Source organism: Ammospiza caudacuta, chromosome 9 (genome assembly GCF_027887145.1).
Source record: "Ammospiza caudacuta isolate bAmmCau1 chromosome 9, bAmmCau1.pri, whole genome shotgun sequence".
In the NCBI taxonomy this organism is placed as follows: Eukaryota; Metazoa; Chordata; class Aves; order Passeriformes; family Passerellidae; genus Ammospiza; species Ammospiza caudacuta.
This window is the reverse complement of record NC_080601.1, coordinates 14,986,890-15,000,880: the sequence shown is the minus strand read 5'-3', so window position 1 is coordinate 15,000,880 and position 13,991 is coordinate 14,986,890. Positions and strand designations below refer to the sequence as shown.

At 40.9% G+C, this 13,991-nt stretch overlaps 1 protein-coding gene across 1 annotated transcript; it reads right to left on the bottom strand.

The window, feature by feature from the left end:
• Window positions 1–145: 145 nt before the first annotated feature.
• PLAC9 (placenta associated 9) lies at window positions 146–11,754 on the bottom strand. The gene is made up of 4 exons (XM_058810773.1): window positions 11,626–11,754; window positions 2,572–2,669; window positions 1,478–1,598; window positions 146–328 (listed from the first exon to the last, which is right to left on the bottom strand). The coding sequence occupies exons 1-4, from the start codon at window positions 11,681–11,683 to the stop codon at window positions 318–320; spliced, it is 288 nt and encodes a 95-aa protein (XP_058666756.1). The 5' UTR covers window positions 11,684–11,754; the 3' UTR covers window positions 146–317.
• Window positions 11,755–13,991: the final 2,237 nt, after the last annotated feature.

Here is a 13,991-nt window from a genome sequence, read left to right as displayed (position 1 = left end):
AGGAAGCTTTTGAATTAAGGGACGTTTGTTAGCTGTGCTTTAGTCCTGAACACTACCTATCTTGTTTTTTTACTGACATTTGAAATGCAGTTTTGATAAAGTAGGGCACCTGAAAGATTTAGCATGCAAAGTTTAAAACTGTGTCTGAAAGCAAATACCTTTTTATTATAAAGCACAGTAACACAGAAGACAAACTACAGCTGAGGACTGTTCACCCTGCAGAAATTATGCAAACACAAGCTTATTAAATGATCAGAAGTGCAACTGTTTATGACACCCACACTGTTACATTCAGCTGTCTTCTGTCTTCACAGTGCTCAGCTGGTATCTGTATAGAGAAGAGTTTATGTGATTATTTTTGGTTATGAGATCAGGATCAATCTTTATGGATAAATCTCTTCTAAAACATGAATCTTGCTACTCTAAAGTGGGAAATTGTCACTTTGATGCACAAAATCATAGAAGAAAGGTCCAATCTCTAATTCTTGACCAATTTGGCAGTGGTAGCAAGATCCATCTGAATAGTACTTGCTATAGATTTGCTGCAAATGTGCTGATTTCTGTTTTAAATTCACTGCAATGCTTTACTGGAATATTTTTCACTTTTACTAGAATAGCCCCTTCCATTGCAGGGGAGTAACTTAACAATTAACCTGTTAACTGCCCCTCACAGAAAACTGTAAGCTTCAGTGGATAACAAAGTTGGTGAGGACAGTATCAATCATGGTTTCCAGATCCATACAGCAAGAACCAAAAACCAGCATAAACTCTGCTGCTGTTTACTTCAAGCCTACTTGCATCATGTAAGTGCACTGTGGTGTGCCCAGGTACAGCTACCTTAAGGAACAAACAGCTCAGCACTGACAAAACTGACTTTATAAACATGTCTGTGGATGCTTTCATCTGTCCACAAGTGATTTATTTTCCACCAAGAGTGTCTCACCTTGTTAAATGCGCTGTTGATATTTAGGCAGAGGATGAAGAGCATAGAGCATTATAAGAAAGTGAGTAGAAGAGGTGGTCTCATCCAACTAATTTCTGTTGTGATTTAATTTATTCCAAAATCGTTTATCCAGGAACATGTTTTGTGTGAGGGGCTTGCATATCAAAGTTGGATTTAGGATATCAAAATGGCAATACCTCCAATTTTGTAAAATCTTTATGCCATCCTGTATTTTGTCACACATGAAGCTAAAGAATCACAGGATCTTAAATCTGGAAAGGACCTTGAGATTACCTAGTCTGTCCTGCCATTCTAAGGTGAGTTGCTTCCTTTGCTCCCAGCCTTCTCTTCAGAGGTTGTTGAAATCTGGTTTTCTAAGCTGGACATGCAACTGGGGTCTGAGGCCCCCAGTTCTGAGGCCTTACCTACTCTGAGCTGAATTAGTTCACATCTTTAGAGAGAAAATATGGCATATATAATAATAACATATGTAACCCTTTTTTCAACTTAGGTTATACCTGACAAGATACTGACCATCAAAGATGTCTATAAGTGGAGTTCCTGGAATGGTGGGGATATTCACTGTTGTCTCACTGATGATGTTGAGGAGTGATTTGACTTCTGATTCTAGGTGCTCCACTGTTTTTATTACCTTCTAATGGAAAACAAGGGAGACAAATGGAGAAAGGAGGTAGTCAGAGGGTCAAGTGGAAGGAATTGCACCAGATGTGTTTGCAGAAATGCAAACCTCATATCCTTTAATGCCAGCAGCTAATTTAATCTGTAATGCGAATGCGCATTGCAGGTTTAAACATTCCTTGTGTTCTGCTGGCCTCTAGTGGCACCAAGTATTAGCACTTGGTTGTGCAAGAGTTATGTTACAGCAGCCCTGTATAAAGAATAATTTAAATTCTTGGAACTTTCCATTAGTTTGTTTTTAATTCCTTCTCGTTTCTGACAGAAATGCAATTTATTAAATGCAATAAAAGTATCTGCATGGACGATAAGAGAAGCTGATGGGGTGTAAGGATGAGGGCTGGGACTAGGGCAGAAGAGAGGTCATGTTCCCATTTGAGAACCACAGCATGATGTTTGGGAGCTCCCCAGCTGAGAATTAACAGGTTAGTTAAGCTGAGTTAACAGGTATCTTGTGATACCTGCTTAAGACACCAGGGGGAAAAAAAAAAATCAAATTTTGCAGCTTTCCTGGAATCCTCATCATAGAGCTCATTTAGCTCTTAAGTGTCAGCTGGGGTGAGCAGAAATTCCTCTATCAGTCTTGGAGTCACTTGCAGAACTCACATCTACCCATAAGTCAGTGTGAAACTTTACAAATACAGATTCTGAGATTTTTAAAGGCACAAATTAGAATGTTTAGATTATAAACATTAGAGCAAAGGCTGATATATAAAAAGTTGTTAATCAGTTTTTTTAAATTCATTAAGATTACATATTCCTGGTGATAATGGCTTTATGGATTTATGGATAAATAGGACATCTGAAAAAAGTAGTCCAACCTTGACTAATAAAGTCAAGAAGGGACACTGTCTAGAAACATCCTTTTTCTTTGGTCAAAAGGATAGGGCAGAGGTCTGGTAAGGTTCAGGAGCCAGCACAATCCCTCTTACCTCTTCAATAATATCTAAGCGTTCGTGGAGCATGTGTTCATTACACCAGGTTCCTGTTTCCAGACCTCCAGGTGCCATAGTGACAGGATCAGCAGCAGCTGGAAATAGAGACACAGGTCATTGGCAGAGGGTAAATAGCAGTCCTTGCCTTTCTGATTTCTGAAGTGGTATTTTGCATGCTACACAGCATTGTTGATGAACCAAATGTAGGATTTCAACTTCTTTTCCAATCACTACAGCTGTGCCCTAGTAGTTGCCTACATGTGTCATGTTGGTTGGAACAAGGTGTTTTCTCTTGCCATGGGTGTTTGTTTTGGTTTTTTTTTTTGTATGTATGTATTTTTTTTTACATAATCTATTTTTTCCTACATGTGTAGGGTAAGTTTATAGGCTGTGACTCTCTCTTGGGTGTCAAACCTAACTGTTGGGAAGATCTGCCTAACACAACAGTTCCTCATAGACTTTGTTCAGAAGCAACTGGTGCTGTAAAGCTTTGAAGACTAGCTAAGCTTGTCCACCTTGCAAATGGATGCTGATGGTTCCTCTCTGCCAGAAGGTTGTCCCAGACAGTCTGACTTTGCAATGGGAAGAGAAACAATAAAAATTGTTTTATTGCTGAGCATGTTTGCTGACTTTGCTGGCTGTGCTCCATGAAAGATCAGTAGCTGATAGTGTCCATGCTTTAGTGGAGCCTATTTGCTTTTCATTTGCTTTTCTGTGCAGCATTCAGTAACAGTTAAATTTTCAAAAGTGTGCAGAGGACTTTAGTGGAATATTTTAAACTCTGCTAAAGTGATAACATATCTTCCTGCATGTTAAGTTAGGTTTTGCTCTTGTTTGATGCTTGAGGCAGCTGTGATAATGAGGAAGCAACAGTAACTCATTCTGTCATTGTCTGTAACAAAGACAAAACTGAGCTTGTGTTGTAATGAACAGTAAGACAGACAAGAGCAGTAACTAATTCTGTCTTCAGTGCTGCTGTGCCAGAGCGGTGGTTTGGAACTGCTGCAGTACTTCATCTCAAGCCTGTGCCAAGATTTCTGGAGTGTAGGTGTCAGGTGATGGCAAACGTGTCAGTAAGGATCACTGCAGTTTGGAGACCATAGGAGATGTACTCTGAGTTGGAATGGCATCCTTGGAATTGGGGGGATTATAAAGTGACCTGACTTACTGGGCATTATATAGAAATTGGTTTGGCAGAGATTTGGTTAGGGTTTTTTTTAGTGCAGTACCAGAAGGTGGTGCTGTTAGGACAGAATCATGAAGACTTCATCTACCTGTTTACAGAAGAGTGCTGAAATAGAGCAGGTGTTTCAACACCAGCTGCTTTGCAATTACCCTTTTTTTCCTCCTCTTTGCTGCTAGTGGTGGTGGTTTATGAGTCTTGTTATTGTCTTAGTGGTCAAGTGTACTGTGCTATTTCTCAAAATTTTTGCTTCTTGACATGTCTTTTTTTCATCATGACTGGAACAGTGTGGAGATACTGAAATTGTGGTGGCTGATTCTCTAGTCAGGTGTTTGTAGGTGGGGAGGTTAGATATGATGGACTGACAGTTACTCAAAGCACATGTATACATACCATGACAGGGATGTACAGCCAGTGTAATATTGTTGCATCTTGCTGTGAGCTTAGCAAAGCGCTGCACAGCTTTGTGTGCATCGTGTGTACGCACACACAGCTTTGTGTGTACCTAGAGAAGGAGATAAAGGGATTGCTATGGGACACAGGACTCAGTAGCTCCTGGTTCCTTGGGTTCCTCTCCTGACCCAGGAGACAGCTTTCCATCGTTCACAGCGCTTTGCTGCCTTACCAGCTGTAATGGCCATACTGAAGGAGGACAAAGTCCTAGTTTGACAGGGCTGTAAGATATCGCTCAGAACCACAGAATTAGTGCAGTGCCTAAAACTTTGACAAACAGGCCAAGCCTAAATGTCTCAGGAAGCACCTGACAGCCGATGTTAGCAAGGCTAAGGGTTGGTATAAGCATAAGTGTGTCTAGTTGTAGACTGCACAGTATGGAGCTGTGAGAGGGCTGAGCTAGGAGAAACCCTCTCAGGACCTGCATGTCCATGTCTTGTTAGTGACTTTCACACCAGAACAGAGCTGCTCCAGCTCTTGCAATTGCCCCTTCACCACCACACCAGAACAGGCTATTTCAGCTGCCAGTGGCTGGGCAGTCAGTGTAGATTTCTTCTTTTTTCTCAGTCCTGGCTTGAGGCTTTGGCTTCCCAAAACATTCATTGTTATTCTGTTGTTTGGCTTTACCTCTTAAGCCACAGCTCTATCTCTGGGATGGGCTGTTCACAGGACACATCCGGTCCCTTGTAAATGTGGCATATATCTGGGTCACTATGGTCAGGCAGTTCAGCCAAAGCAGTAATTTCCATGTGCTCCAAGAGAGCACGTGGAGTGTTGCTAGGAGCACTGCCCTTCTCTGTTGCAGTTGGTGAAAGAAAGGGACACAATCTGCCTTTGGCACTGACCTTACTCCAGCACCATTTCTACTTCATATATATGAAGTCACCATGTGACTTTACAGTCACCATATAAAGGAAGTGAAGAGCAGAAGGCTGCAAACTATGTAAGCAAAAGACTAATGACTTAGGATACTTCCAGGTACTTTCTTGAGTTACTGAAGAAACATTTTTAAAATGTAAATTGGAATTTTTACTTGTCTGTGTTTCAAAGCATGTGCATAGAGACAACTTTAGTAGTAAGTTTTGAAGCTAACCACTTTTAAGAGTGAAGTGTTCTTTGTATTCCATATAAATTACATATTTAAAATGTGTAGGTGTTTGCAACTTCTGACAGCTTAGGCAAGTGTGTAGGAGGCATATTTCAATGTCTTAAATATCTCATTTGAAACTTAATAGATTGTTTCATGCAGACACTTGCAACATTTCAATATGGCAGAGAGAACATTACCTTTCAGTTAATGTCCCATCTGCAAATTTCCACCTGATGTTTCTTGCAAGTAAGATGTTCTGTTAAGTTCTTGAAATCCATTCTGTTTGATATATAGGGTGGTTATTTTCCATCAAGAACCAGAACTCTCGTGTTCAAGATAAGGAAACAACTCGTGCCTTTTTGCTCTGATTAAGTCCTCTGTGCTACATTGATGGTGCCCATAAATCTGAGTAGTTCTAACCACCCTGGGCTGTGATGCAGTCAGACACCAGCAGGGAAATGGAGCATCTCTGAACTGGTTGTTAATAAGGATCTGTTTGCTAGAAGAACATGCCTAAAGTTTGAAAGAAGTAGCATGATGGAGAGCAAGATCTGTGTATTATGGTCAGCCTGACTGTACAAAACTTGGTTTTATAGCAAGGGAGAGAATTAGCAATGAAGTAAGAATCAAAACAGCCTTGCTAAACAGGTTATGAGCAGAGGCTTTTGATTAAGAATATCCCTCAGTTAAGCTCTTCTGCCTCCTGTACATTTGATATATTCCCCCAACCCACAAGGTGTTCCTTCTCTGTGCTCCCTGATGAAGTTCCCTTCTGGGACTGTGAAGGTTCTTTCTGTCCAGGTGCTGTTAAATGGTTCATTTTGATCATCCAAGTAGTTAATGATAAGCATCAGAATAAACCCAAGGCACTGCCTCTCTGCTGTCATTTTCTGTGGTTACTGGGACTGCCAGAACTGAAGTATGTGACCACACAGATCTGGTAGGTCTTCTAAAGTAACCTTCCTAATGACACACTGCTGCTCCAAATGAAGTTACAGGCTTGATCTAGAAATTGCTGGGTTGGGTTCTTTGGTCTACATTACAAAGAAGGTCAAGGTGAGTGACCACAATGTTTCCCATTGGTCTTAAAATCTGTCAAATTCTTTGGCCTCATTCTGTGATCAGTGTGGTTTTGAAAGTTGACTGCAAGGTCTTGTTTGTGCTCAGTAGGGCGGGAGGGATAAAACAAAGCAGGCCGCAAGCCAAGTGGGAGACATGGGAGATTGAAACAGGAACCAGATGGCAAATGAGGAAACCTGAAAACACGTGATAGAGCAAGGGGAATAAAGGAGAACATGACTAACTCTTCCAGCAAACATGCTGTGCTCTGTGTTTTTGTTTGCACTGCCTTAGGTTTAGTAGTATTATTTTATTCCTAAAGCATGGAGCATAAGGTGGCCAGACAGCCTTTGATGAGAAAAGGAATGGCAGTAGTATTGATTTATGTTCCAACAGGAAAAAGGTCATGAACTGGAGGATCATGTTCAAATGATGAATCCACTATCCAGTGTGGGAGGAATGCAACAGACTTCTGAATGGATTTGTTGACCCTTGCTTAAATTATTTTTCTCTAAATATAAGTGCTGGATTCCACTTTGAAATTTGCATGTAATTTTGAAATGCTAGCTCAAGAAATCACATGGTTTCCAAAGGTGATTGGTGAAGATAACTTGCAGCTGAATTCAGGAAAGATTCAACTGCTTTGAATCTGAACTGATACTAATAACTATCATTACTGGTGCTTTCAGACCATAGACTATGTTAAGCTAAAACTGCTAGTCATATTTAAATTTGGGGGCTGTTCTTCACGGCATCAAAGTTAGTTTCCATTAATGTCAGCTCTTAATTAATTACATTGGCATCCTTGGCTTTGGAAGTACTGAACTAACTTTCTGTGTCACTACCAGTTTCATTATCACCAGTACATCCAAATTCATTTTAAGCTGTGCTACATAACTCAAGCCAAATAAAATTTTATTGTTAGGACATCAAAAATAATTTATTTGGATAGCAAGTGTTGCATTGAAAATATTTTTTAGGGCACAGATTCCCTTCAAGTTCTTAGCCACTCAGAAGCATATCTTTAACTGGACATAGAGCATCTTTCTGGCTGTAATCCATGAAGCAGTAATGCTTAGCTGTGACTTTGACACCTCTGGGTAGTTCTAACCAGGTAGTTCTACCTCTTTTTAGAGTTCAGTCAGTATTATCTTAAAGATAAGGGAGTTCTTCCCTTTAGTGATTGCAATAAAGACTGCAGGAATTGCAATAAATAAATAAAATTCCTTAGCAACTTACACACTGCCATATGCTTTACACTGGAGAAAACTGCATGGGTTTGCTTATATTTACACGCAAATATATACATATACATGTAAATATATACATACACATGTAAATATATACATACACATGTAAATATTTAACTGTGCACACGCCTTTACTACGCTCTAGCTTTTATGGCAGAACAACAAGGCACATCACTTGTGCTTGTGAAATGTGCAAAATCAGAAATGGGACCTCGTAGCAATTGTTTCTGAGTAGATAGCATACATTTCTGTGTTAAACTACTTCATTTACAGGCAGCTTTTGCTGTTGTGACCCATGTAATTCTCCTAAGGGGATCCATCTCTCACTTACCCAGCAGTGGAGACTGAGAGGGAGTGCACAAGACCAGGGATAGTTCATGCTTCCAGTGGATGGTTTGTTTTGACACACAGAAAAATCTGGGCCCTTGCCATGGCTATGTGCCAGAAGCAATATTGCTACTTGAAAAACTACTTTCCTTTTTCTGCCATTTGACCATATCTGTGATTGTAAGAAGCACTTAAGTTTTGTGTATTTTCATTCAAAGGAAGAAGGATAGTAATTAAATGTTCCTGTGAGGGAACTATTGGCTTGGAGAGTGTTTTCAGCATGCTGGTCTCCAGAACAAGCAGCCAGAGAATATCCTCTTGCACTTGCTTCTGCAGTGGAAAATGACTACTGGGAGTTGGACTGATAAGAGACACAAGCTACATAATTAGCAGGTATGTTACTCTGCTTCATGCTGTATCTTACAATGATGCTTTGGGCTCCAGAAAAGTTTGCCTTTATTACGGATTTATTTTCGTGTGAATGCATCTTTGTAATGGAAACCAAGGCTAAATGTTAGGAGGATTATAGCTAGAAGCTCTATAGGGCACACTTGTGTGTAGAGAAGGGGAAGTTGTTTAGGAAGAAGAGGAGCTGTGTCTTAGTATCCATAAAGAATCCAAGTTGTGCAGAATTAGTGTGCTTAAGGCTGACTTGAAAGTGGAGGATGTGAGATGAATAATCAATTTGAGGATAACCACTGGTATCAGGGGATAAAGAGTTTCTCAATTTTCTGAGAACATGGCTTTTGTTCTGTGTTTAGTAATAGAAATGATGGTCATGGGGAGTGGATGGGGTGAGTCTGTGACTTATTAGTCAGCTCTGTGATTGTGTAGTTTTCATATGTCTAAGTCATGGCAGTAGAAAGATGTAAAATGAAAGAATATAATTTTAGGATTTTTCCTAAAATCTAAACAAATCTAAGGAGTTGCTTGAAGATCTATTTTCTCTTGGCTGACAGTTCATGCAGTCTGCAGCAACTCAGGAATGGTGAGAGAAGGGCAGATATATCCACATACATACATAGTAGATTCTGACATTCAGGCCCAGGACTTACATCTGCTTCAGCCAGAGCAGATCAGCTGTGTTTATAAATAAACCCTCATCCTGCAGGTGAACAACAAGAGTCCTATATTTCTAAACTCCTCATTTTTTGGGAGAGTTTGATAGTAACTTTTGCTTTACATGTAGAGGTTATGATGTCCACAGAATTGAAATTCCTTTTAACTCAATATATAAAAACATAGGGCTTTACAGATATATAAAATCTCTTTATAAAAGGCTCTGTACTGAACCCTGATCTCCAGATAACTCACAATCTTAAAAAACACAGTGATTTTGGGGTACACTTTGTTGTTGCAAACTTTATTTCTCCTTCCTTGTTAGAGCTCAAAGGTGGGTTCTGCAAGGACTGTAATCCTTGTGTTGGAGACAATAATGCTGGTGGGTTTCTATAAGGACAGGAAATAGCTATAACATGGAGTATAGGTTAAACCATTATTAATTTGTTAGTAGAGAAATATGAGTCCAAGTCAGGCCTAAAATAGGATATCTATCATAAGTTTTTACTGTGTCTTTAATTCTACAATGCGGTGTTTTAATCTCCAAGAGAAAAAATGCTTCTCTGTGATAATGCAAATGGTCAATTTAGGGCAGAATCTGGCTGTTCAGAAAGGAATTTTTTTTTCCCCTTTTCTAGATCATGGTTTAGCTTGTAGATCTTCCCAGCTTTGATATTGCATGTGAATATCGGAGGATTCAAAAAACGTTAGGTGTATGAAGAGAAGCATTCATACACTTGATTTACTTTAACTCGTAGTTAGAGCAGGCTGAAACTTGTGCTGTTGGAAAGCAAATCACGCCACGGTGTGGAGCAGCGGCGCCTCGGCTGGAAGCTGTCCCCGGTGGAGCGCTCGGTGTCCGGGGCTGCGCTGATGGCCCGGCTGCGCGGGCTGGGCTCGGTACCCAGGAGCTCCAGGTCACCTCTCTGCCACGCACGCACGCACACGGAGCACAGTGTTTGCTCTTGGGGTGCTCGCCCCTCGGAACGATTTGCCTGGAAACGCGTTTAAAAGGGGCAGGTATTGTGCTCCAGGCTACGCTGTGCACTGCATTTGAGCAGTGCCCCACAAATGAACCCAGCGCAGTGAACTGTGGCAGGAGCGCATGGTTGCATCCAGAAGGGCTCCCGTGCCAGCCTCTCCTCCTGAATGATTTGCAGGCTGAGCTCTATGAATATGAGATTTTTTACATTAATGGCTGAATTGTAAGGTAAATTCTAGTTTGGCTGAATAATTTTTAAGAGGAACCCGTGGGAGTTAGGTTGGGGGATTCTGCAAGGGAATCATAACTTCTCTTCCTAACTCAAGAGTAACAGAGGGAAAGTGGGGATGGCTTTTTTAAGCCTTCAGTCTGGCATGGTGCTCCCCTGGCCATGACAGACACAAAATTTCTCATTTTGCATGATGAAAACCATTGAGACAGTAAACATGGTTTGCTGACTGAGTAGCTGCCACCTGGCATGATACTGAGTGCTAGTCTCCTCTGCAGTTATTATTGAGATGCTATTCTAATTAACTGAATTTTATCTGAGTTTGCAAATTATTTTAGGTTAAAACCCTACTTTTATGGGAATAGAAAAAGCCTTTTTTTATTTTCTTTTATTTCACATTTATTTTGGTGAAGCTTACAAAACTCACAAGAGTATAGTGAATTCTTGTGGAGTGAAAACAAGCTAGAGTGCTCTTGCTGTTGCATTAATAGTTCAGTTCATCACTGAGATAAACATCACAAAGCCAGTTAAGAAGGAGGGAGTCAGGGCAAGGAAGAGTGACTAGAACTTAGGGGCAGAAGGGACTAAAAGTTTTTTAGGAAATGTTTTGAATGTAATAGGATCTTACTACCCTGCCATGAAATACAGCTATTGTCTTGTCAAGAAAGTAGGAGCAGAGGGAAAATAAATCTGAGCCTCAGCCAGCAGAAAAGATGCAGTACAAACAGGCTGGGAAGCCAGGCTTGTGGTTACACAGGGACTGTAAACCTTGAACTAGCCAAACTGAATAGCTTTGTCACACTACAATGTGATTACAGGTTATGCAGTGCTAATCTCTTGTTAATGAAAGTAGAATTCAGATGCAGGCTTATCAGATGTTCTCTGTTTATATTTTGTTCTCCCAAGGCTTTTGGAGAAGTCATTCTCTACCTCAAAATCTCAGGAATAAGCAGTCCAAAGCAGAAGAAACAAAGTGGTGATGCTGTTACCCGGAAATTTAAAAAGAAAGCTTTGAATAAAGCTTTCTCTAATCACTTTGAACTTCAATCTCATTTCCAAGTGGATTAGTGTGATATTAATACGGCTGCCAGAGCAGTAATTATGGAAATTGAGAGCGCTGTCTGCAGCACCGCAATGTGGTCCTAAATTTCTGAAGGTAGAGTGATTCTATCTCCTGTAAGAAGTAAAAAAATCTCCAGATCTACCAAAGCAATATGTCTATAGGACAGACTTTAAGGTCACAAAAATGGGGTTTTACCTCTCAAATCAGAGAGTTTTGACACATACCTGTGTCACCTTCACAGAAAGTCCATAGAGAAATTAAGCAATTATTTGCCTTCCCCTCCCACCCCAGGCAAAGGCTTTGACCATACTGAGACTAAGCTACAGTTTCTGCTTTGCGAGTTCAGAGTCACTTACCTAAAGGGTCTTGCTCCTGCAGGACTAGAGCAAACACCAGTGCCCAGAGGAAAAGCATGGTCCCAGCCTGCCCGGGCTGTGCCGTGGCTGTGCTGGAGAGCCCCGCAGCCTCCTCCCCTCCCTCCTTCCCTCCCTCCCCGGCTTCCTATCGGCTCCTCGTCCAGCCCTTCGTGCTGAGCTTTAGCCAGAGTTAGGCGGAAATATGCCCAGCCTGAGCCAAGATTCTTAAGCTGTTCTCTTCTGCTTCCCTCCTTTTAAAAACACCCTTCCAGCTCCATGCACAGCCCAGCTATCCAGCCAAGCTGGAAGTGGCCCAGGCTCCCCAAAGTTGGGGGTTTTTATGCTTGTATTTATTTACACAGATTACAATGGAAATCGATGAAAAGCTTTGGATGCTGTAAATATAGCAAGTGGGGAAAGGCAAGGAAGGGAGAAAGGAGGAGGAAGGGGTGCTGGATGCGTCTGTCCCTGTAGAATTTCATCTGGGGCAGGCAAAGCATTGGAAAAGAGTTTCCAATCTTTAGATCTTGTGAGCTTATAGGACTTTTACCATTGCTCTTTTTGAAGAGCACAGAAACATCTTCGTTGGGCAGTACGATGTGCGGCAGTCTTGTGGAAGAGGTGGCTGTGGTGCTTTATGTTTGGACATTATCATAGGATCTCCTGATCTCATCTGAGCTCTTCTCAGTTTGGCAGGGCTTCTAAATTGCTTGGGCTTGGTAACATCACACGCAAAAATAGCACTGGCAATGTGTGTGATTTTTAACAGGATCCTGGTTGAACATTGTCTTGCAGGTTCCTGGGTGTTGACTGGATAAGTATCAGTCTTTGACCCCTCTAGGCTGATGTTAAAACACTTAAGGTGTCTACTTCCTGGTATTATTCCTCGTGTTCATTTGAGTTACCTTTTTTCAAACTACTGCAAGAAAAAATGAGAGACCAGTAAGGCATCCTAATTAATCCCAAAGGCAATTGTTCAGGATAGACAGTGGTTTAACCACTGAAAATAAACCCCTGCAAGCTAGAACAGATTTCCTTGGTCTTTACCAACCCCCTAGCAGTCAAAAAAATCAAGTTATTTGAATATCTGAAAATGGTCCTGTAGAGATGCTGTCCTAGAGTTCAAAGTATAATTGTTCTTAGTGACTTCCACAACAAGTTAGGTTGTAAGCTCAGTTGCAAGGTAAAATAATAACAGATTCTGTGACTGGAATTTATCAGATAACTTTGATGAGGCGTAGAACAACCTCCATGTTTATTAAGCCCTCAGGCTTGGTTTGAATACGTTAACGTTTTTAAGAAATAAAAATTTAAATTAGCTATGAAAATTGGAGTGGCAGTGTTTTTAGCAGTGTTTTAGCTTGAATCACTATGTAGTGTACTGCAATTATTTCAAATTCTTGTTTTGAGAATAAATTTGATTATGCCTGCTGAAAACTTACATAAGTCTTAATTTCTTATTAACAGGTCCTGAGAGGGGAAGTGCAAAAGGTAACAGGGAGTCCAGCCTCAGTTGTACCCTGTGTTTCTGTACGAGATGCTGATGTGTTAGGCTGTGAGTTTTGAAGTGAGATGTTATCTGTGTGCTGTCTGTGCTTTAAAGAGAGGGGACTGGGGAGTACAAGAAGAATATTTATGAATAGCTGGCTGCTGTTTTCTGAATGTGTTTGTCCTTTGGCTCTGTCCTTTTTTAAAGCAGAATCACCCAATGCAATCTCTGTATTTCAAAGGGAGCCTGTTCATAGAGGATTTCTGCAAACTCTCTCTGCCATCCTCCGTGCCACACACTAAAAAGCAATGAATATTCATTGAAACAGTTTTCTCTTTGGCACACTGTAAAAAATATGGCAATTTCCATTCCAGACCACCTTTGCTGAGGCCACTCACCCCCTTTAGAGCACGTTTCCTTGAGGTTCCTCCTGAATTGCTCTCAGACTGCAGGAACAGTTCAGTCTCTAAGGCAATTGCTGCATGTTTTTGCATACTGTGTTATGTTTGACTATAGTGAGGTGCTGGTCTGATAGCCATGGAGAACTAAACAAAATAGTGTGGGTTTTCTCTAGTATTATCCTCCAGGGGTTGTTTCTGTAATCAGAGAGTAGTTTTTTCCACTGCAGGGAAATGCAGCCAGAAAGAATATTTCTGCCAAGTGGGATTCTGCTTTGCAGTAGGACTACCTGTCCTGAGATTTTTGGTCATCGTGGGTAATTACCTCAGATTGCTTTTGTAATTTATAAATACTCAGAAAGGAGCTGCAGGGTAAGACAACTGGCAACTAAAGTACAAAAAATCTGGGTATGTGGCAATGCCCATTAAATTGTAAAGCAGGTTTTTCAGAAGACAGAGGATGTGAGAGTACAAGAAAG